A 22,883-nucleotide genomic window follows, 5' to 3' on the forward strand; every position below is an offset into this window, starting at 1 on the left:
CATTAAAAAGGAATTGTGTAAATTATTGTGATGAAAACCCACATTATAATTTAAAAAGCAGTAATGTATGTAAGCTAATCCATTACTTAAGCACTATACACACATCTTTAGCTAAAAAGCACTAACATTAATGCTCACACAGTGCACACACATGCTACTGTTACCTCATTATATTTTTCATAACCTGTCTCAGTTAATGTCTTCAAGGATGAAGAGAAAAAAAAAAGAAAAGAAAGAAGAAAATTTAACAGTATCTAAAACTTTAAAATCTTAAATTAATTACCATTAAAGTGATGTAGCTATACCTATGCTTCTGAAATGAGGAGCAATTATTTAGATTTTCCTCAGATGATTAAAAAGATCTACACCTCAAAGAACAGCTTTATTTCCAAACTTCAGTTTTAGTATACTGCATATTTTTCCCTGTAGAGATGCAGTTAAGATCCACAGCATTTTTCAGGTATGGCTATAATAATTTTTTCAACACAAATAATTCTTTTAAAACTTAAAGAAGGGAGATTTAGATTGGACATTGGGAAGAAATGCTGTCATTTGAGGGTGGTGAGACACTGGCACAGGTTGCCCAAGGAAGTTGTGGCTGTCCCCTCCCTGGAAGTGTTAAAGGCCAGGCTGGATGGGGCTGTGATCCAATGGGAGGTGTTCCTGTCCATGCAGGGGCCTTGGAACTGGATCACCTTTAAAGTCTCTTCCAACTCAAACCAATCTATTATTCTATGAACTCTGCTCACTCAGCTCACTCAATTTCCTTGATTTATAAGCAAAAGCTAATGACAGTGTGATGAGGGAGTGTGATAGTTACCTGTAGGAAGCTGTCTCTGCAGCAAAGGAACTCATTCTTCTTCATAATGGACTCAGATGTTAACACCAATTCATTTTTACTAAGGGCTGGTTCACTTCTGCATGGATATACAGCCTTAAGAGGAAAAAAAAAATCACTTGTTCACATAAAATGATAAGCACAAAAGGTTCATTGCACACAGAACACAGATACACACAATTGATTAACAGCATTCTTCAGTTTTGTGGGTTTTTTAATGATAGAATACCAGACTAATGGGAACAGAAGGTCCACATACACTTCATTATGTAAATCTGAAGGAACACACACAAACAGAGATTTGTGATTCTGTCCATTGATCACACTCAGATGACAGAATTCTGCAGTTAATTCAGCAAAAGGCTTCTATCTTTGTTGAGGAGAGGGGAGGAAAGAACCAAACACCAGCATACAAACAAACCACAAAACCAAACCCAAACAATACCACTCTCCAACCATCAGAAAATGTCCAGAGTGAGTCAAAAAAACATCAGGGCTTTGACTTGGGAAGCTGTTCAACAAGGAACATGCCTTGATTTACTAAGGATTTTGTGTAACAGAAGTCCAATTTAGTACCTAACTAAGCTAGTAATAATCCATCTAGTGAGTTGGATACCAGGCCCTAGAATTACATCTAGCCACAGAAGAATATTCTATTTTTTTCACAGCTTATACATAATTTAGCCCTAGTTGCTCTGTTCTAAAATAAAAACCCCTGTAAGTCTTAGCATACAGATGCTGAAAGAGTGACCAGGCACCCAAAAAGGCAATTTAAAACCAAATTCTTCAACTGCAACAATCTCCCTCATAATTTATTAATTCCTCCTACATGCTTAACAGTCTTTTCACACTTGCAACAAAGATTTCAGTAATCCTTACTCTGATATTGTCCAGAACTCTCTTGAACTCCAGTGGTTCATCCTTCCCTTCCATAGCTGCAGGATCCAAGCCATCTCCTCCATAAATAAACTGTATAATGTCACCAGTAGAACTTCTGACTGTCAAATCATACTGTGAGCAAAGATCTTCCAGTGATTTTACCAACCTCCTCTGAAGGGGAGGAAAGAAAAAGTGCAAGGAAGTTAATCAGGATCTTTTTAAAAATAGCTGTAGATTTGCATTACAGAAAGCACTGAAACTGAACTCAGGAAATAAATCTGCAACAGTGATTAACAGGCATGAAAATCTCTTTAAAGTCATTAATTACCTTTAGAGCTTTTCTGTACATCCCCCAGAACATGAAAGCCAACAATATTAATATTTAAAGAAACAACACAATTCTCCACTTCTAGGCTCTCCATCACATAGGGAACCTAATGCTAAGCTGCAAGAACCTACCACACCCTGAGGAATTTGGGTTTGTTCTGGTTTATTTTGTTTTTTATTTCCAAGGGCTACAACATGTTTTGCATATGGAAGCAGAATCAGTCAATGACTGTTTTCACTGATAAAACCCCAAAAGCTGATCTGTAAAAGCCAGTAGCTGCAATTTTTCTACCAGTGTTATTTACTTCTCTTACTGTAATTCTTTTCTATTGGGAAATCCTTTTGCTTCCTTCCTCCTCCTCCCTCAAAGAAGGCATTCTATAAGGCATCAGTGATTAAAAATGTTTTTACCTGAAAGAAGGACAATGCTCTATGAAAGCAAATGAGTTCACTAAAGAATATAAATTGGTACTTTTTTTTTTTTTTCAGAGGGGAAAAAAGGTAAGATGAAATCAATGTTAAGATTTTGATTATTTATTCATGTAGCATGTAGTTGAAGAGGAAAAATATTCTGCACCTTACTTATTTTATTTTTATATATTTGCATATACTTACATACAAACATTATTCTGTTAGCTTGGGAGATGGATGGCCTAATAATTAGTCACCCACCCCAAAAGCAATTGCTTTCAGTCTTTGTAGAGAGACTTGCATATTTTTGATGGTGCCCCCAGCCCCAAATTGTCTTGGCTTTTCTACAGCCTGTTATGCTGGGGAGTACACTTAAAATACTATTTAAATGTTTTCCAAGTGTATATGGTCAAGGTGCCTGTTACCTAAAGGCCAGATGCTGAAAGAGAGCTTCAGCTAGATCTTTGCCATCCAGGCTGTCTTCTTTTAAATAACCCAAATCATGTGTTTTTTGTCTCTCATTGTAGAAATACTGTATCTGAAAAAGCACTCACAACTCACATGTATGTTATTGTGTATGGACAACACACCCATCCTTCCCATGGGTTTTAGGAAGACACACTACATAGTAAGAAATCCTCAATAATTCCACAGAACAAGGGCTTTTATCACCCATATTCAAGAGGAAACAGCTTAATACAAGTATTTTACTGTACTACTGCCTGAGGTCTTGTTTGCCAACCTTACATCTACTGGACACCAGAGCAGAGTGATGGATTTCAAAGTATAAAATATTAAAAATAAACACACACACACACACAATTTATGCACTTCTCCCCCTCCTCACTTCAACATGCAGATGAGAAATGTTTTCCTTGCACAATCCTGACAAAATCCCCACTCCACTGACAGTTACCTGCATGTATCCAGTTTCAGCTGTTTTGACAGCTGTGTCAACCAGACCTTCCCGACCAGCCATTGTGTGGAAAAAAAATTCAGTGGGAGTCAACCCAGAGTAGAAGCTATTTGCAACAAAGCCTTTTGCTGCTGGGAGCTACAGAGAAGAGTGGGGAAAAAAAAAAAAAAAAATTAAAATGCACTGTACATTTTGTATGTTACAGCAAAACATGGTGCATTTCATCTACATTCATACTTTCAGATCACAAGCCAACACACACACAAGCACAGAGCAACCCCCTCAGCTGCTCTGAAGTTCAGTGTTTGTATTTTGGATCTGAATAAATCCTCCAAAACCTTGCCTAGTTCTTCCAAGCTTATCTAACACACCTTCCAACTCCTTCTACAAGCCCCATCATGCTTCTAGCCACTCCTTGTCAACTCTACACTTGTGGCCTCCCTTAAAGCTGCAAATGCTGCAAGGATAAGAATGGTTGTTTAGCAAGAGCACAGCTGAGATATCTGCAGTGCTGGAGACTAAAGAATCCATGACCAAAAAAAAATATGACTGCAGGTAGATACTTAACTACTTCCTTTGAATGATTTGCTCTCAACTGAGAAGAGCTCTTGCCAATGAACTTAACATCCCTTCAGATCAAATCACACCAAACTAACTCCATGACCAGATAGAAAATTGTACATAGAAAATTGTACACACTACAAAGAGACTCACCTTAGGTCACTTTTTGCTGTTAAATACCATGTAGTGCTTTCTAAATCCATAAAAGAAATTTGAATTAACATTTAACTTTTTCCTTCTCATCTAAAGCACAAAATAGTGCTCCTTCTCCAATTTATTCAGAGAAGATAACTTTTTAGTTACAGATCTCAGCAGCTGAAATTTGGATATTTAATGACAAACTGAAGTGCCATGGCTACCAGCTGACACTTGAGTTATCTGACTGACACACTAACAAGGTGGATGGCTGGTACCAAGAACCTTCCTTTGTATTACAGAAAGCAGCTTAAAAAAAAATTTAAAAAGCAATTTGCTTCATTTGTCTTATGGTAACCAGATAGAATTACCTTAGAATGCTTGTCAAAGTGAGGCAAAGATCTGTTCTCAAACCCATCAGGAACTCTTGACCCACTGATAGCCTGCTGACCTACACAAGCAATCATCTGGGATATATTAATGAAGGAGCCTGAAAAGACAGAAAAAAGAAAATGTCACTCCCAAACGAGGAGTATCACTGCTCCTCTGATGACTCAGCTGTCTTCTCTTCTCTAAGTATCTATTATTCAGCTTGTAATTTGTCAGAAACAAGCAGCATTTAGAATTGCAACACCTGAAGTAGCTCTTCAGTGCTTGCCCTGTTTAATTCAGCATTTATACAGAAACTGATAACTCAGTCTATGACATTGCTAACAACTGATTTTAATTTTTTTTCCTTCAGGTCACCTACATTCATGCCACCACTATTTGCCTCCAGTCTCTCTTTTACCCTGTTTCACATTGTAGACTGTTTTATACAACCCATGATCCTCACCTAAATATTCTGCTTCACAATTTCTTCCCTGTAAGTATTTCAACAATATGTTTTATGAATGAAAAGTTCAGTATCTATAAAGATTGTTACAACAGATTAAGTCCCAGATGATTAAGAAATTTTATTTGCTGAGTATGTGCAAACAATGCCCTCTTCCCCCCAAAAGATGTTCTTTCTAGATTACATCTAGTATATTATTTCTAAATTAATGTATTTCTTTAGAAACACAAAACATTACCCTGAGGATTGCCACTATTTATTAGAGACCAGTAAATAAAGGAAAGAGTTCAGTCATTTCTTCACATTCTCACAGGAAACAAAGGAAAGCTCAGAAAGGAATTTAAGTATAAACCAAATATTTACTACACAGCTGGTGCTTCAAAAACAAAGCAGTGAAGATAGTAAAAATCTTAGTTCCAATTCTATATATATTATTTTCATTCGATTTTTGTATGTGATGCAGATACTTGAGTAAAAAATGCAACTGAAAACTTTTTACTGATGAATTATTTCAAGTTTTAAGAACACCTTAAGACACAAGATGTCTTAAGAGTTTGTACTACAAATTTTGAGACAAAAAGCAGCCCATCAGCTGGATTTCATTAACTAAAGCCAACCTGTGCTTACTGACAGCAGTCACTTCAAATCTAGACATGAATGCATGAACTGCACAACTGACTGTATGAAACAAGCTATAAAGGCAGAACAAGGAATTCTTGAGAACAGTGATGGAACATGCAATCTGCTTCCAAAGCTCAGCTATCCCTACCTTTAGAACCACAGAGAGCCATGATAAGGGGACTGTTGCTCTTGTCCAGTTCTCTGAGACAGGCACTGCCAGCATGATCTCTGATAACAGAGAGTTCTTTAAGGATTAAAGCCTGAAATCCAAGATTTTGGAGATTGAGCTTTCATTAAAAACACCATACACAGACAATACTTTCTTCCTTGCCAGCAATACTTCCAGTAGTCCAAGGGAATTCAAAACACAATGAAGAGAAAGAAACCTAAATGTTGCCTTTGGGAAAAGAAGTTTAACTTCCAACTCTGATAACTTTCAACTTTTTAGTTGGCTGCACAAAATGTTTGTTGGGATAAGACAGGGATAGCCAAAGACATCTGTCAGCAGCAGCAGCTTAAGATAAACTCAGCAGTGAACTGAGTTCTGAGTCTCACTGAAATCCAAGAAACATTACCACCAAAGATGTATTTTTGGACTGTTTTTAGAGAGTACAATACCAATAAATCCTATCATAAAAAGCAGAACAAATGTATTAAAAAACATTCTAGGACATATGCAGGTGTCAAACAAGATGAAGAGGGGAAAAGACTGCAAGATACTTTTTCAGAGTGCCACTTCAAGCTGAGCAGCTGTGGCAGTACTTCATCATAAGGGGGAATTTTCTGGTTGTTTGGGTTTTTTTCTTAAGGTAAAAACTAGACCTTGACTGGCTAAGATGAAAGATGTATAAAGCCATAAAAAAAAAAACCAAACCACTTAAAAAGACTGTTCTTCAGCTGACTTAATTAAGTCCCTGTCTGTAAGCTTTTGGGCAAGTCACTGCTCCACATGAAAATCTTCACAGAAAAAAGACAAAACCCAGCAGAATCAAGGTGCACTTAACATTTTTCTCAGCAAGGGGCAGGGAAACACTTGCATATAAACAGAACTGTAAGAAAAGGAATGTTCTGCTTCTTGGATTAGGTTTCTTGGCTGCTTGGTAATTTAGCAAATATTGATAAATGTGATTAACTTAGTTCCAATTACCTGTGTAATTTTATACTGTGGTATGACAGTCCAACACAACCAGCCAGGAGAAAGAGAGTATCTCAGTTGTTTAGTATTTAGCTAACAATTTTAACTCAGCTGAAGTTCCATACCAAGGAATCCTGCTTGTATTTTTAGGTTTCAGTAGACAACTTTCAATTTCACAAGTTACACGAAGATATTCATGAAGTCTCTAAATATAAATATTTAAATTAACACCTTTACCTCTAGAGTCTCTTCAGCAGTACAACCAGGTTGCTGCTGTAGCTTGCCAGTGTTCAAAGCTTCAATATACTCATCACATTTCTTATAGCCAGCATTCAGGAGCTCATATTTAGCTTTTAGCAGACCCTGCCCAGGGGTTACATCACCAATTCCAATTGAAAAGCCACGGTTTGCTATTAGTAAGTAAAAAAAAAAAAAATTAAAAATAGATAAAATGATATTGATAGCTCAATCTCATGTAGAGAAAACAGAAATGAAACCAGCAAGTACAATCATCAGGAACTTTAGTTTTATCTCCCATCATGAGACCATCATAAGCACAATCAGCTGTTTCACTGCTTCTCTCAGCTTCACAACTAACTTATTATTTTAAATATAGTGCATCCATTTCTGCTTTATTTAACAAGGAAATGCACTTCCCCCCCTTCATTACTTACAAAGATAGACTGGAGCCAGTCTGGCCAGTCGTGACATGGCATCTGCAGCTTCTACCTGTCCCCAGTCTCTCAGCAAGATGTAGAAGATGTTGTTCTTGGACCCTGAACCTAAGGTTCCTTTGTCCATACTGCCACTCATTAACTCACTGTTTTGAATTGTGACATCTAGAAATAAAAAGGCAAAAAGAATCATTCTTCTAAAACTAATCACTAAACAGGTTTTTGAAAAAAAAGTTCTGCTCATGAAAAGAATCAAACCCAAAGACATGCATTTAATTTGTGTGTAGAAGTGCATAAGTAGGAGGGAACAGCCCACAACCTGACCTAACCAACTTCAGTTAAAATTTATTTCCCTTCCTTCTTACAAAGGCAACTGTATCCAATTAAGACTTGTGAGAAACATTGAGAATAAGCCTTTTCTGTTAAACATCTAAAAATAAACCTTGCTTCATTAATCTGAATCAAGTCCTCAACCAATTTTATCTGCCCAGAAATAAAGTCCTCAATCACACACAATGAACACAAGCTTTTTAACTTTTTATGAAGTAGAGCAAGAAACTTTCAGAAGTGAAGTTTCAGCTCTCTTATTTAAAGATTCTGATATTGAGTTCAACTCAATCACCTCTGGAGGCACAACTGAAATTTAAAAGGCACACTGGACTCAGATGCCTCTTCAATTACAAACACATCAAAGACATCTGTCTTGCCTGTAGGCCCATACACACTGCCTCTTCTAGATGCCTTCCTTTTGCTTCATCAGAACTTGCCTTTTCAGGCACTGAATCTTCCTTTTAAGCTTTAGCCTTTAAGCTATCTTCTGTACATGAACTTTAGACATCATTTTCTGTGACAACAGTACAATATAAGTTCATCCTCTGCTCCATTATGAATCTTTCACAGAGGAACTGGCATGTATAAATAGTCCTCATTTAAATAATTTTATGCAGAACAGTGTAGGTATTTGCACACTGTGCTCAGTATTTTCAATCTGAATTTACATAACCATCTTCTTTGACCCCAAGTCTCTGCTCAAACATTTATTAAATACAATAAAACTAAGATACCAGGATTTCTTAAGCCTTTGAAGAATATACAGATAACCTTCTCAATGGAATTAGTGTTGCTTCAGAAACCAAGGGTTGGTTTTGTTCAGAGAACTGAACAGAGCCACCAATCCAACATCTGTCAAACTCAGAAAATGGCAATTCTTCTTGTACTTCCTAAACCAAAGAGGCTGTGGAGCCAAGATGATGGTCTCTGCTCACACCAGTGAAGAGGATTTTTTTGTTGCTTTCAATCAAACATTCCTTAGAGGCTGAAAACCACTGTACCACCACGTTTACAGCCAACTTCTCAACTACAACATGGTCTTGTCTTCTAAAGACAGGACTCACAGTCTGGTGTAGAGTGGATTTGGGTCCTAATTAGTGATTGTCTCTCACATCAACATGACAAGACAGAATTCCTGTACATCAGTGGTTTCTCTCTAGGTTCCTTATCTCCCACTTCTGAGCAACAAAAAGCCAAGCTAATCTTATCTGCTCAAGTTCTATTCCAGCTGTTATCACATCAACATTAAACTAGTAACAAGCAAAGCCTTGTTCAACTCCTACAGTTGCTTCAAGTCTTTCCATCTGTCACTCTGAAAGTTACAGATTGTTTGATATCCCAGAGATTCCTGCTTTCCCTACATACCCCATATCCTTCCACTGTTAGACTGCTAATCCCTGCTCTAGTATTTATTTCAGGAATCCTTATGCTAAGTGCTGCTTTAATTCCTTCAGTGAGCCCAGCAGCAACAAACTCAAGAGAAAGAGAACAAAAATTTTTGGAAGACTTCCCTCACACAGCTTTAGAAGTGTCACTCACAAGAATCATTGTAACACAGGTCTTCCCCTTTGCCACAATACTGCTTGCCCTTGGTCCTCAGGTTGGCTTTGACAGGACAATCATCACTGGGTTTGAGAATGAGGCTGAAAACCTGTTTTCCTGTCCAGAGTGTTACAGGCTTGGAGAAACAAAAAGACAAGGATTAGGATTACAGAAAGCTCATGTTACAACTACAGTAAAGCAGCAAGAAAGCATCTAGCTGTAAAATTGTTTTCTGCACAGAACCCTACTTGTGGAAGTGCACAGTAGTAGGGAAACATTATGTATTTTTACTGATGTAACAACACCAACTGCTCAATGGTTATACTTTAAACAAGGGTACATGCATGTATTTGGAGAAATATTCTCTATTGCTCCCTCCTGTCACATTTCCCTTTCTGATTAGAAAAGGAAAAAAAAAAAAGATAAGGATGTCATTGCCTAAAGGGTTTGCAACACTGATCATTCCTTTTTTATACAGTACCTTTAGTTTACATTTTTAGGTTAAAGATTTACATAATTATGTACACCCCTCAGCTCTAATTTAATGTAAGTAACTGCCACAGCTAGTGCTAAAATTACTCATTTGTAGTGACAGAAGCAAAGAATCACTGTTCTTGGCTGTTAACAAAAGGTCATATAAATTTATAAAATTCACACTGGATATTGCCTATAAATATTGACCATGCTTTAAGTTAGGATTATTCATCATTCACTATTATTCTTCATGATTCATCATTATTATTCATTCATTATTATTATTATTCACTGGTATTTCAGTTCCACTTTCTGAATTTCCCTGTGTCACTGCTGAGCCCAGATCTGGGGCTAAACTGAAGCAAGTTTGCTCTCTCACCCCTTGACCCCAGCCAAGAAAGGGAAGAGAGAAGCCCTGTGGGTTGCAAGATAAATAAAAAACATAATTAATAAATAACAAAATTAATACCAACATCTACATGAAGAATATAAGCTTATCCTCAGTCTAGCCATGAAGAGTAGCAGAGGGAGCAGCAGGACAAGAGGAAGGAGCCCCAGGAAACAGAACTCTTCCCCCAACACAATTCCTTCTTGGACAATGAGAACTATCCAAGTGGGATACACCTGAGAGCCAGCCTGAGGCAGCTGCCCTGACCTAAGCTCCTGGGGTCTAGGATTCTATCCCAGGACACCCAAATAGTGCATTAATTCTTTTGGAATCCAGCACGAGGTATAAAAAAGGTGTACTTAGTATTTACCAAATTTGAACACACACCAAACTCTCTCCCAAGAATACTGCTTGCCTCAAAGTTGATCAAATACAAACATCCTTAAATGTGTGTGAACAAAGGCTGAACAGCCTAATCTAATCAAGGATATTACAGCTCTTTTGGAAGTTTGTGATACATACACAAGTACTCTGGTCTTCCTAGTAAATATTTTGTTGTTCATGATGTCACAACAACAAACATCACACAGCACTCACCCCCTTTCATCTTTAACACATTGTCAGGTTAACAACTAAGGCACATTAGTCCTGTTGTCTCTGTCAAGAACAGCAAACATGGCTCAAGAACACACAGAAAAAGCCTTAGTAAAATTAGAAAAAAAGGTCTGACAAACCTTCAGAATGGCTGACAAACCTCCTAATCTCATCAAGGATATTACAGCTCTTTTGGAAGTTTGTGATACATACACAAGACTCTGGTCTTCCTAATAAATATTTTGTGTTCATGATGTCACAACAACAAACATCACACAGCACTCACCCCCTTTCATCTTTAACACATTGTCAGGTTAACAACTAAGGCACATTATTCCTATTGTCTCTGTCAAGAACAGCAAACGTGGCTCAAGAACACACAGAAAAAGCCTTAGTAAAATTAGAAAAAAAGGTCTGACAAACCTTCAGAATGGCTGGAGGTGGAAGACGAACTTTAATCTTTTCATCCTTGCCAACCAGGATAGAAGCAATAATTTGACAGGCTTTGGCTCGGTCAAAAAAGGTGTCTTTTAATGTAAGAAGATAGGCACCTAGAATGTCAAAAAGTGACAATGTGACAAACTAAAATGAGGTTACTTTGAATAGCTACTGCATATTTAGTATGTGATCCCATTCTAACACTAGTTACCTACTTATTATGCAAAATAAACTTAAGCAGCTTCAGTCCCAAACCTTTTCCATTTTTTTTTTTTAATTGCTCCACAATCAAATTTCTAAAAACTAAACCAAGTGCATTCCTATAACCTACTCTAACTCTCAGATTTTATCTCATAGGTAAAAAAAAGGCCCAAGCATTAATTTTTGTACACTTTCTTCTTTATATTCATTGGACTTTTCCTAAAGGAAATTAAGAGGAATTGAATTCATGGTATCTTCAAGATTCCTGTCATAATTATAAGCTTTTTACACTGTCTACCTAATGTGTCCCAAACACTGAATTTTCTGTCAGAGAAGCACTGCAAAAGGTTCACCAAGGCATTAATAATATGAATAATAACAACAAAAACAACTGCATTTGCAAAGGTAGACAATATCTGAAATGCTTCTGAGGACATCGTTATATTTCAGACTAAAAATGGTCTTAACTTTCATAATGTAACTTTGACTTGTGAAAGGAGAATTTATTTATTTAATATAGAAAAATTCTGGACAAGAGAGAAGTGGGTCTGAAGGAACAACTGTTAAATCATACAGGCTCTAAAATAACTTTATTTACAGACCTGTGAGGAAATCCTGAATAGCAGCAATGAGAGGTTCTCCATTTCTTGGTGTTACCAAGTTTGCTTTAGTCTATGATACAAGAAGCAAAATAATTATGCATTTGAAGACACTGATATTCTACTTGTTATTCAGAGGGAAATTTACCACTTAATACAGTTATTTCAGCAAAAATGGGAGAAAACCAGAGAAAATAACCTAGGAGTTTCAGTTCACTACATCCATGCAAATCTATTGTCATCTGAGAGCAGTTACTGGAAATTCCATATTCAGTTTCAAAGCAAAAATTCAGTCTGAGGTGTTGAGTAGGTTACTGTTTAAACAGGGCAGGGAAGGGAAGCTAGACTGGAGAACCTGGAAAAGGAGCCAGTGAAATATTACAAGTTTTGTGGTCACTAATGACATGTAATAATGGAGGTGGCCACATCCACCAGCCCCATTTTCCTCTCTTCCTAAGACTCCTGCACCAGTGAATCCTTCCCACCTATGCAGCAGTTATGGCTGAACACACACACAAGCCTCTCACAAACACTTGGGAGGAGAAAAAATTTTCTTTTTAAGCTCCCAAATCAGTTCAGCAAACCAACTGCAGCCAACATTTGGTCCATCTGAAGCAGCAGTGGCATTCAGTCACCCTTAAGGAGCAACACACTGGAAAATCTTTAGATTGTTGCTACTGACTCCTCTTTCACAGCACAGATCAGTGGCTGCAGCCATCAGATTCCTCTTCATTTAATTTAATAATCACTATTCATTTAATTTTATGATCAGATTCCTCTTCTACCTTTTTTCCCCTGCCCTAAGAGCCTGCTGTCTCCTCCCTTCTCTAATAAACTGTCTTCTCCAGTACAAATACACTACCACTGCCTCATTTCCAGTTGATCTGCCCCCCTGCAAGTGCTGAGGCTTCAGACCAGAAGGCAAAGCACCCATCTATTTTGTAACAGAGTCAGCTTGTTTTGGTACCAACCACCAAGGACAGGCAGGCAGAAACATACCTGTGCCATCTTCTTACTTAAAACCACTGATTTTTCCATGGATGCTAAATTTAATTCTGTTAGACAACCACTAACAGTAACAGCCCTAATTTATTCTGAAATATTTCAGGCAGCTCCACTGCTGCACATTGTCCACACTCAGGAATCTTAATAATATTTCAGATTTCACATCCAATTTATGAAACACAGGTCTCAGCCCATCTGTAACTAGCAATATCCCAAGCCTGACATTATCTACATACCCCCATTAAAACAAGTGCTTCTGCTTTTGCTTCTTCTGTCTGAGGGAGGTGAAGGTTCATCTCATCTCCATCAAAGTCTGCATTGTATGGTGTACAGACACATTCATTAAACCTGAATGTCCTGTGAGGTTTTACTCGAGCCTGCAAAAAAAAAAAGAAACAAAAAAACCCAACAAATAAACAGCCAAATAATAAAAGTGATGCAGATGCAGTCAAGCACAAGAAAAGATGAAAAGCCATGCCTGAGTGCTTCCTTCAAGGCTTTATCCTTTTTATTACAGACAGGAGTCAAGTTTTCTTATTACAGGACTTCACCAGGAGCTGACATTAATTGTACTTGGGTTACATCCCACAAATGTAGCAATAACTTCCATCAGGGAGGATTTATACAAAGCACAGCACATAGGATGCTTTGTAGAGCTCCCATCAACTCCACAAAAATGAAATTCAAAAAAGAATTCAATTACAGCTATGAGCAGAATTCTCCAGGCAGCTCACTGCCCTGTTACACATCAGTTCCCACACAAAAGCACAACTGCTCTGGATTCACCCTGATCCCCACACAGTGTTCCAGAAAATGCTCTTTGGTTTTGTGCAAGAGCTAAAACACACCCAGAGTAAACCACCTGATATTCAGGGATGCTCTACCTGTATGTTAGGCTGTGAGTGCACTTACAATGTGAGCCATGATGCTCAGCTTGTGAAGAGAAGGCTGCCTGTTGAACAGGACTATGTCCCCATCTATGAGATGTCTCTCCACAATATCTCCAAACTTCAGCTCCTGGGCCATCTTTTCTCTGTTTCCATATTTCAAAAATCTTAAAGAGTAACACAGAAGAATGGTGTCAGAAGAAATGGGATCAGGAGAAATAAAAGTCAGAAAGACCTAAAGACAACTGAAGAGAAATTCTGAGTTTATTAAGCAAGTTCTCACATTAAATGTTGGGAGTATTTGTGTTATTATAACAGAAAGACAAAATGAGGTGGATGCATCATTAAAGATCAGCCCTGCTGCTACTGAAATAATGAATGTATCTCTGACCTGAGTTAACAAAGCTACAGTTAGTACAACAAGTAGAAAAAAGCCTACTTATAAAAACAAAGAATTTGTTTTGGTTGTATCAGGGAGCTACAGTTAGTACAAGTAAGAAAAAAGCCTATTTATAAAAAGAAAGAATTTGTTTCAGCTGTATCAGGGAGTTTCACTCATATCCTATCACTTCTCACAACCCATAAATTTACTGCAAAGTATTTGGGGCTGTTCAGTCTGGAGAAGACTCCAGGGAAAACTTTTGGCAGCCTTCCAGAACCTGAAGGGGCTACAGGAAAGCTGGGAGGGACTTTTCATCAGGGGGTGTAGTGATAGGACAAAGAAGAATGGCTTCAAACTGAAAGAGAATAGATTTAGAATATATATTGGGAAGAAATTCTTCACTATGAGGGCTTTATCCCTGTAGATAAAACTGTTTTCACACAGCAGTAAGAAGATGTTGATGGGGAGAGATAAAAAGTGGATCATTACAGAGACTTATGATACCTTTTCATCTGTGTGTGCCTTTGCTGTATGAAGTTGGCTCCAGGATGAAGATCAGGACCATTACGGACAAGTTTCCTCATAAAATTAATATTTGCTTTGTTCACCTGTTACATAAAGACTTCAATCAGAAACAAATGAAAGATGTTTCAGAAACTCTTCTATTTGCTGGTAGCTTTTGCATCTTAAAATTTTAGCTGACAACTCCCCCTTCAGCCTCCAGCTGCTTAGGATAACAGGCAGGAGTGAACAGAGGAGGAAAACATAAGGCAGTCTTAGAGAAGAACATCAGAGTGAAATGAAATTAAAATCCTGGAAAGAAAATTCAGAAATAAAAATACCCAGCCACTCCTTAGACAGATTCACCAACAAACACATGAATGAGCTAAAAAATATTCAGCAAAAGCCTTCTCTTGACACCTCATGCCTTCACAACACTTGCATATGTAATTCTACAACCTTCATTTACCAGCAGCAACAGAACTGTCCAAGTATCACTGAAGGAAATTTTGACCATCACTGCAAAACATCCATTCTCTTTTACAACAAGGCTATACAGAAGCACAACACTGATATCTGGGGTTTTTTGGGAAAAGAAAAAAGAAAAAAAGGCATAGAAGAGGTTGTGGTTCCACACTACTTACCTTCTCAGGAAAAGTTAGTATTTTAGCAACATGAATGGGCACTGCTACTTCATCTATTCTTAAGTTAGGGTCAGGTGAAATGACTGTTCTGCCAGAAAAATCCACCCTCTTTCCAGACAGGTTGCCTCTAAACCGACCTAGGAAAATAACCAAGGGAAACCTCTTTTATATAGAAATTGTTTTCAAAATGTCCTCTCTGAAAACAGAACTCCAGAACATCTTCCAAGGAACACCAATGAAGCACAACACAAGAGGAGCATAGAGATGCTTTGGAAGAGCAAGTATTTACAGCTCAATGACAAAAGTATAGTCAAATAAAAGCTTCTAAACATACCTTGCTTTCCTTTAAGTCTCTGAACAAAACCTCTGGTCCATTTTTTAGGTGCCATGTTGAGAGGAATTCCTGAAAGCTCACTGTTGATGTACAGGGCACACTGCAGCTGAAGAAAATCCCAGTCTTCCATAATCATCTGGGTTTTGGCTCCTGATATCCTGTGCTAAATAAAAGTCCTCCAGTTCAGAAAATAAATGTAACAACACAATACTAAACTAGAGAAGTATTTTTCTAATACGAGCACAACTCTTGTTCTGAAATTAATCCTAAAAAAAACCTTCAAACAAATTGCAATGGAACAGGGGAAAACTTTAAAACAAGATGCATATAATTATAGGATAAGGCCACTTATAAGCTAACCAACCAAAAAATTTCTTTTGACTAGCATCAGCTTTGGACAAATGCTCACAAAATTGTGTATAATTTATTTAAAGCATTTTTTTTCCAAGCCACTGAAGTTGGGCAGTAACTTTGCAGCCAGGAAAATCATTAGTAGCTAATGATTTTTCAGTCACAGGACAGTGAGGGTTCACTTGATTTTGGTTTCCTGACAAAAGAGCAGTTTTGAAAAGCATTGGTCTGGTAGAACTGTTATTCTAAAGAAATGATAAATTGTTAAATTTACTTCTGGTCTCAATTTGATAACCATGTCATCTGACACTGGATTTCTTAAGAACAGATGGGGGAATAAAGAAGAAAGGTGCAGCAGAAAGAACAGGTCCACATAGGAAAAAAAGAGTAACAATATTTTCACTGTAAGTGACCACTCAAAAAGTGTCATAGTCAAGGGAAGGGGAGGAAAAAATACAAGTTTACAGACCAGAACTCAAAGGAAAAAACATTTCCCATGTTCCACCAGGAACCAGTTCCCTCTGAAGCAACTTGATTTCTTTCATTAAAATCCCCAATGACAGAGCAGCACAGTGCTTGCTGGATTGTAAGGAGTGAGACAAATAAAACCACTTGCTATATTCAATACTAAATAAATCTTTCTGAAGAGCTTGAAGGAGGACTCACCTTTTTTATGACATCATTGAGGAATATTATTTCTGTCAGCTTCATTGTCAAGTCATCTTCATTGGTGCCAGACTTCAAGTCACTCACAACAGAGGGTCTGATACAGAGTGGAGGCACCAGGAGTCGTGTGAGGATCAGATCTGAAGGTTTGCCTGCTTCTGGGTTCATGAGAAGAAGAGGGATGTCTTCTGCTGGGATTCTCTTAAAGAGGTTCAACACTACTAAAGGATTCAAGTTTTCCTACAGAATACAATGGACAAAGAGATTAAGCCATAATGTAATAGGTTTCAATGAGGTAACAGCTTCAGTGCTTCCCTCCCTCCCTCATTTACTGATTGCTGAATAATAAAGTCTTGTAAAAAGACAAATAGATAAGAGCTATTAATTCAAACAAAACTGTTATATTCTGAAACAATACTTCTAACTTGCTACTTTCTTTTTTTTTCCTTATATATACATCAGTGTTCACTTCTCATCACTTTCCTCTTTGATTTCTTAAGTTATCAGAGTACTTCAGTCACTTGACAAAGCAACTCAACAAACCTCTCACCAGCTTACAGTACATGGCACTCATTTTATTAGTGCAGGAATTACAGAACTTTCTAGACTTTTAAAATAACCTCACTTCTCTCTCCTTAACACATCTACTGCTGCAATATCCATTACTTTTTCTTTCCATACATGCACCCCTGGATTTTCCCAGCTTTTAAAGAGCAGAAGGAAACAAAACTGCTCACATTGCAAAGCTGAACAAAAAAAAAAGGTGAAGAAATTAAACCTCTTCTCTCCTCCTCAAGATTAAATTCTTCTGAAGGACAAAAAGGCACCTTTGTATTGTAATAGTCTCAAGAGTTGCCCTGTATTTCCATGTACATGCAGAGTTTCTATGGGCCTCTCCTCCCCAGCTTATGGAAGTTTGACACACTGAGTGTATCCCCCTCCCCTACAGACAGAAAGCCATTTATCACACCATGCCAATAAACCACATTTATAATTTTTCTAAATTTAACATTATTCTAAATAATATAATCATTCCTCAAGTGTCTTTGGTATCTAAAAATATTGGGTAACCACAAGGCTTAAGTTGCTACACTGACAGCCTGTGAGGAATATATTCCAAGCACAAAAACTAGCAAAAAAATAAAGTCATCAGAAAATTCACCTGAGCTCTTCCCAGTAAAGGTTCTACTTCTTTGTTATGTTCTATGGCAGTTTCAAAGGACTGGAGAAAAGTTGATACTACTGGATCTACCACTTTCTTATTGGTCTTGTATTTTTCATGTATTATTTTCAGCAAGCCACACTTCTTCACAGTTCCTGCAAGCAAGTAAAGATGGGGTTGCTTTCTCTTAAAAAAAAACAATCCATAACTTTAAACAATGAAGCCACAGTTTCAAAACTATCTAAATCTTCAGTAAACACAAGAATAAAGTAAAACTTTGTTTAGTTTTATTAAACAGTTTCTTAAATACACAAATCAGTGAGGACAATCAGGGGATGTGTCCTTGTTTGGCTTTCTGTGCCTAGGACCACAAAGCAGGTGGTTTAGCCCACACTTTAATTCAGCTTCATCTCAATCACAGCATAGTTTTTATTTGTTTGGTTTTTGTTTTTTTTTTTTTTATGTACCACCACGTTCTTTTCTGAAGAAATTTTGGAAGAGTAAGAAGAACCTGACAAATCTTTCCATCTCATGGAGGTACATTATTCATAAATCTTCTACAGACTAAGACAAGTGCTTTCCAAACTTGGTGAATTTCACTGAATTATGTTGCCCTACCACTTAATTTTGTGAATGCCTATTTCTTGTTTGTGTCCCCCATGTGTCAAGGTAAAAGGTAAAATTTTCAGTTATGAGCTAACCATCCAGTATGGATCTGTAACACTGCAGCCACTTTAACACCACTATCACTGCTTTAGAGCAGATTAATAAAAAAAGATGTATTTTGAAAAGAAATGTGAAATATTAAGACACTTTGCCCTGAAAAACAAACTCCAGTGTAACCCAAGAGCATCACAGCTCAAACACTGCCAAATTCTTCCTACAGAATGGCAAACACATGTAGTGTTAATAAAGACAATTTAATAAAGTGATGAAAAATTAATGTGAAGCAAAATTTAGGTCCACAAATGCTTGTGTTAAGGTATTGATCACTAAGAATAATTCCCAATATTAAAAAAAAAAAAGTTAAATAGGGTTTTTTGCCATTATTCAAGTACTGGGTACTGCCATGAAGAGGTAACACATGAAACAAAGCAAGCAACTAGGACAATGTCTCTCTCCACCTAAATGAGATGTGAGCAAGCCCTTAATGTGACATTAAGGTTGCAATTCTCTGATTCTTAATCAAGGTCAGACAGAACACCCACTGTCTGGGCACCAAACAAGGGCATCCAAGCTTCTGATGCCTCTCAGAGCCAGCAAGACAAAAACATCACAAGAGGTAATTCTCACTAACTGCTCACACCACCACTGACCATTAAAGGCACCACAGTAAGGACAAGTGTTTTTCTTTCTGCACTTTTCTGACACCTTCTTTTTCAGGCCTCTCTTCTGAAGATAGGTAAGGCCAGGTCTCTTCAGGTAATCCAAAAACTGTTTTTTTTCTTCCACTGAGAGCATGATCCGGCAGCAGGTTTTGCAGATCATCTTCAAAGCAAACACAGAGAAACAAGGGAGAGTTGTTTAGCAGGCACATGCAACATGGTAACAGCTCCTGGAACTTCAGTTCTGCAGCAGGGGACAGTTTTTCTGAAGGAAATACAATGGTCCTGGTCAAAAGGCCCATTTCTATATGGTAACACATGAAGAAAAGGACATAGGAAAAAATAGTTAGGGAGGGAAACCTTTATCTGTGCTCTGCAGGATCTGGAGGAGCCATAAAAAGAGCTGGGATTGACTGGGATCTGCAAAAGGCAAATTATACTGCATACATTTAATCCAAACTATTACAGAAAAATAGTGGATTAAATTAATCAGTCTGAGGTTATTTACACAACAAACAGATGTATTCACATCACTGGAGGAGCCATAAAAAGAGCTTGGATTGACTGGGATTTTATAAATTATACTGCATACATTTAATCCAAACTATTGCAGCAAATTAATGGATTATATTAATCAGTCTGAGGTTATTTACACAACAAACAGATGTATTCACATCACTGGAGAAGCCATAAAAAGAGCTTGGATTGACTGGGATGTTGTAAAAAGCAAATTATACTGCATACATTTAATCCAAACTATTACAGCAAAATAATGGATTAAATTAATCAGTTATTTACACAACAAACAGATATATTCAGCTCACCAGGGCTGGTACCTAGATACATAAATACATTTATCACAACAAAAGATGCATGAAGAAAAAACCATAGTACAACCTTATTGGTCTTCCCAAATACTTTTTCAGACACCATCTTCTCTGTTAAACTCCTTTTTCTAGACTAGGAACTGCTGGAAATTATAATCATGCTCACCTGCAAGATGCCTATCACAGCTTTGAAATATCCCACATGAAAACATGGAAGCTCTAAGTCAATGTAGCCATAATGTCCCAAACAATCAGCCAGGTTTTTTCCACAGGTTTCACAGGGACGATCTTTCTCACTGGTTCCCTTTGGGAGGAGGGGAAGACAAAAACACAGAAGAAAAGTCTGGCTGGACTGAACTGGTTGCATTGAAAAATTAACAGTTCTTAAGCTAGTCAAGTAATTTAAGAGCAGACCTTTTTCCCAGCATCAGAAGCATGCCAGGGGCACTGCATTCACAATCCTTAAGAATAAAATCACACACACACACAGCCCCCACTGACAGCAGTGACAGGAACCCATGCAGCTCTTGCAGCTGCCCTACAGGCTACTGAGCTACAAGAAGGCATTTTTGTAGATGGATAACCCAGCAAGGAAGCAAAAATAACTTGTGCCTTTAAGGAATGCTTTCCTGAAACACCCAAAAGCATGAGGAAAGTAGCTGCCACTGCACATAACAGTCCATGCAACCACACCACAGAATCACTGGGGTTGGAAAGGACCTCTGGGATCATCAAGTCCAACCCTTGATCCACTCACTCCCCCTGTGGTTCCCAGCCCATGGCACTCAGTGCCACATTCAGTCTCTTCTTAAAAACCTCCAGGGACAGAGAATCCACCCCCTCTCTGGGCAGCCCATTCCAATGCCTGATCACCCTCTCTGGAAAGAATTTTTTCCTAATATCCAACCTAAACCTCCCCGGGCAGAGCTCAAGCCCATGGCCTCTTGTCTTACTGGGAGCAGAGCCCGAACCCCCCCTGGCTCCAACCTCCTTTCAGGGAGTTGTAGAGAGTGATGAGGTCTCCCCTGAGCCTCCTCTTCTCCAGCCTCAACACCCCCAGCTCCCTCAGCCCTTCCTCACAGGACACCAGAGACATGGAGGCTCAGTGGAGACTGCAAGGGATGTGATGCCAAGAGTCACAGAGTCACCTGGGTTGGAAAGGACCTCTGGGATCATCAAGTCCAATCCTTGATCCACTCACTCCCCCTGTGGTTCCCAGCCCATGGCACTCAGTGCCACATTCAGTCTCTTCTTAAAACCTCCAGGGATGGAGAATCCACCCCCTCCCTGGGCAGCCCATTCCAATGCCTGATCACCCTCTCTGTAAGGAATTTTTTTCCAAATATCCAACCTAAACCTCCCCTGGCAGAGCTTAAGCCCGTGCCCTCTTACATGTGCACATGTTTTGGATGAGCACCAAATTTCAGTCATCCCAAATTATTTTTAACCACTTCAAGTAACTCCAGGAAAAAATCCTGAAAAAAAAAAAAGAAAAAAAGACAGGAGGGTGCTCACCATGCGATGATCAAGCACTCCATACTGCAGTGGGGAGTGATTGTTGTCCTGACTGTACAAGTTTTTGCTGACCACTTGGATGTGAGCTTGCTGCCTCATCTCCTCTGGAGACTTCATGCCAAAGCAGATGTGGCTTCTAGAACAGAAATTTCACAGGGATGAGCAAAACCTCCACTTGCAGAAATGCCCTGCACGTGTGCAAGGCCGAGAACACTAATTTAAAGTCCCCTTCTTTAAAGTCCTCCTCATCTGATTGCACTCTGAAAAAATATGTACAATGTTTGCTGTTCTCTTTGACTCCATATTACTGACAATTATTTTGTACAAAACTGAGATCTGATTTTCTGCTCAATATACATAACATATTCCTCCAGATGAATTATTCTTTCCACGTATTTCTTGCTTGCTTAAATACTGTAAAAAGCACTGACCTAGTCCTATGAAATTTAGTCTAAATTCAGCTATGCTACCTGAAAATTACAACAGTACCAGATACACGGGAGTGTTAAAATATTTTCAATTCATTCATCTCACTGCTTCTTCTGGAATTTCCTTCTGTGATACTTTAATGCAAATATCTGGCTACTATCTAGTTTTTACTGAGTAGAATAACCTTAAACCTAAGCCCAAAGGGGCTCCTTGTGGTGACTGCCACCCCACAGCCGTGTGGCAGGGGGTCGGTTGATCATTTTTTGGGGGATTTCTCGCCCTTCCTGGGCCCTCTGTGGATCCCACAGGCCCCGCAGCCTCCCGCAGCTCCAACCCAGGCCCACACCGGAGCTTACCAGAGGGGATGAGCCGTCACACCAGAGCTTTTCAGAGCTCTTTCTCAAAGCTTTTCACCCCTTCCCCCCTCCGCTCCCCTCACACCCAACTCCTCACACCCCGGTGCCACCCTCCGGGCGCTCTCCGCCACCTCAGCCGCTGCTTCCCTGGGCCGGGGGCACCGGGCGGGGAAGCGGCAGCCCCACCGGAGCCTCCTGCCACGCAGGGGTCACCCCACTCACATTTTTTTGGCCACATCGGTCTCCCTGAACTGCTCCTTCACCATGGCGGCGGCTGAAGGGGACCGAGGGGGGGCGACGCCGTTCCTCCCCTCTCCGCCCGCCGGAGCGCAGAGCGGCACCGCCGAGCGGCCTCCGCCTACAGCGCCCCCTGCTGGCGGGCAATGCCTGGAGGTCTCCCGGGGGAGGTCTGCCGGGTCCCCCCTCCCTCACACACCCCATGGCCGCTCCGTTAGCCCCCCCAGCGGCACCGTTACAACCGGAACGCCGGGTTCTGCGGCTCAGCTCCCTGCACGGCTCCGCTTATCCCATTCGCAACGCCGGCGGTCAAAGAGTCTCCCCGCAACCCTCTAATCCGGCACTGACGCGGACACCCCAACGC

At 39.1% G+C, this 22,883-nt stretch overlaps 1 protein-coding gene across 3 annotated transcripts in view; it reads right to left on the bottom strand.

Moving 5' to 3' along the window:
* The window catches only part of POLR3A (RNA polymerase III subunit A), a 36,437-nt gene extending 13,788 nt beyond the window's left edge, over nucleotides 1-22,649 (bottom strand). The window contains exons 1-22 of one of the 3 annotated variants that reach the window (XM_071748293.1): nucleotides 22,505-22,649; nucleotides 21,498-21,633; nucleotides 20,149-20,286; nucleotides 19,147-19,318; nucleotides 17,831-17,985; nucleotides 16,669-16,908; nucleotides 15,652-15,814; nucleotides 15,318-15,454; nucleotides 14,677-14,780; nucleotides 13,816-13,957; nucleotides 13,140-13,280; nucleotides 11,902-11,971; nucleotides 11,084-11,211; nucleotides 9,202-9,340; nucleotides 7,333-7,497; nucleotides 6,896-7,068; nucleotides 5,672-5,783; nucleotides 4,439-4,557; nucleotides 3,372-3,509; nucleotides 1,718-1,888; nucleotides 821-934; nucleotides 165-200 (exon numbers count right to left, since the gene is read on the bottom strand). In XM_071748293.1, coding sequence (XP_071604394.1) covers nucleotides 165-200; nucleotides 821-934; nucleotides 1,718-1,888; nucleotides 3,372-3,509; nucleotides 4,439-4,557; nucleotides 5,672-5,783; nucleotides 6,896-7,068; nucleotides 7,333-7,497; nucleotides 9,202-9,340; nucleotides 11,084-11,211; nucleotides 11,902-11,971; nucleotides 13,140-13,280; nucleotides 13,816-13,957; nucleotides 14,677-14,780; nucleotides 15,318-15,454; nucleotides 15,652-15,814; nucleotides 16,669-16,908; nucleotides 17,831-17,985; nucleotides 19,147-19,318; nucleotides 20,149-20,286; nucleotides 21,498-21,633; nucleotides 22,505-22,548 — 2,937 coding nt within the window. In that variant the 5' untranslated portion in view covers nucleotides 22,549-22,649. The remainder of the gene's footprint in view (nucleotides 1-164; nucleotides 201-820; nucleotides 935-1,717; nucleotides 1,889-3,371; nucleotides 3,510-4,438; nucleotides 4,558-5,671; nucleotides 5,784-6,895; nucleotides 7,069-7,332; nucleotides 7,498-9,201; nucleotides 9,341-11,083; nucleotides 11,212-11,901; nucleotides 11,972-13,139; nucleotides 13,281-13,815; nucleotides 13,958-14,676; nucleotides 14,781-15,317; nucleotides 15,455-15,651; nucleotides 15,815-16,668; nucleotides 16,909-17,830; nucleotides 17,986-19,146; nucleotides 19,319-20,148; nucleotides 20,287-21,497; nucleotides 21,634-22,504) is intronic. The other 2 variants (XM_071748292.1, XM_071748291.1) reach the window with 2 other exon arrangements.
* Between the last annotated feature and the right edge of the window lie 234 nt (nucleotides 22,650-22,883).

Source organism: Heliangelus exortis, chromosome 7, assembly GCF_036169615.1.
Source record: "Heliangelus exortis chromosome 7, bHelExo1.hap1, whole genome shotgun sequence".
Taxonomy (NCBI): Eukaryota; Metazoa; Chordata; class Aves; order Apodiformes; family Trochilidae; genus Heliangelus; species Heliangelus exortis.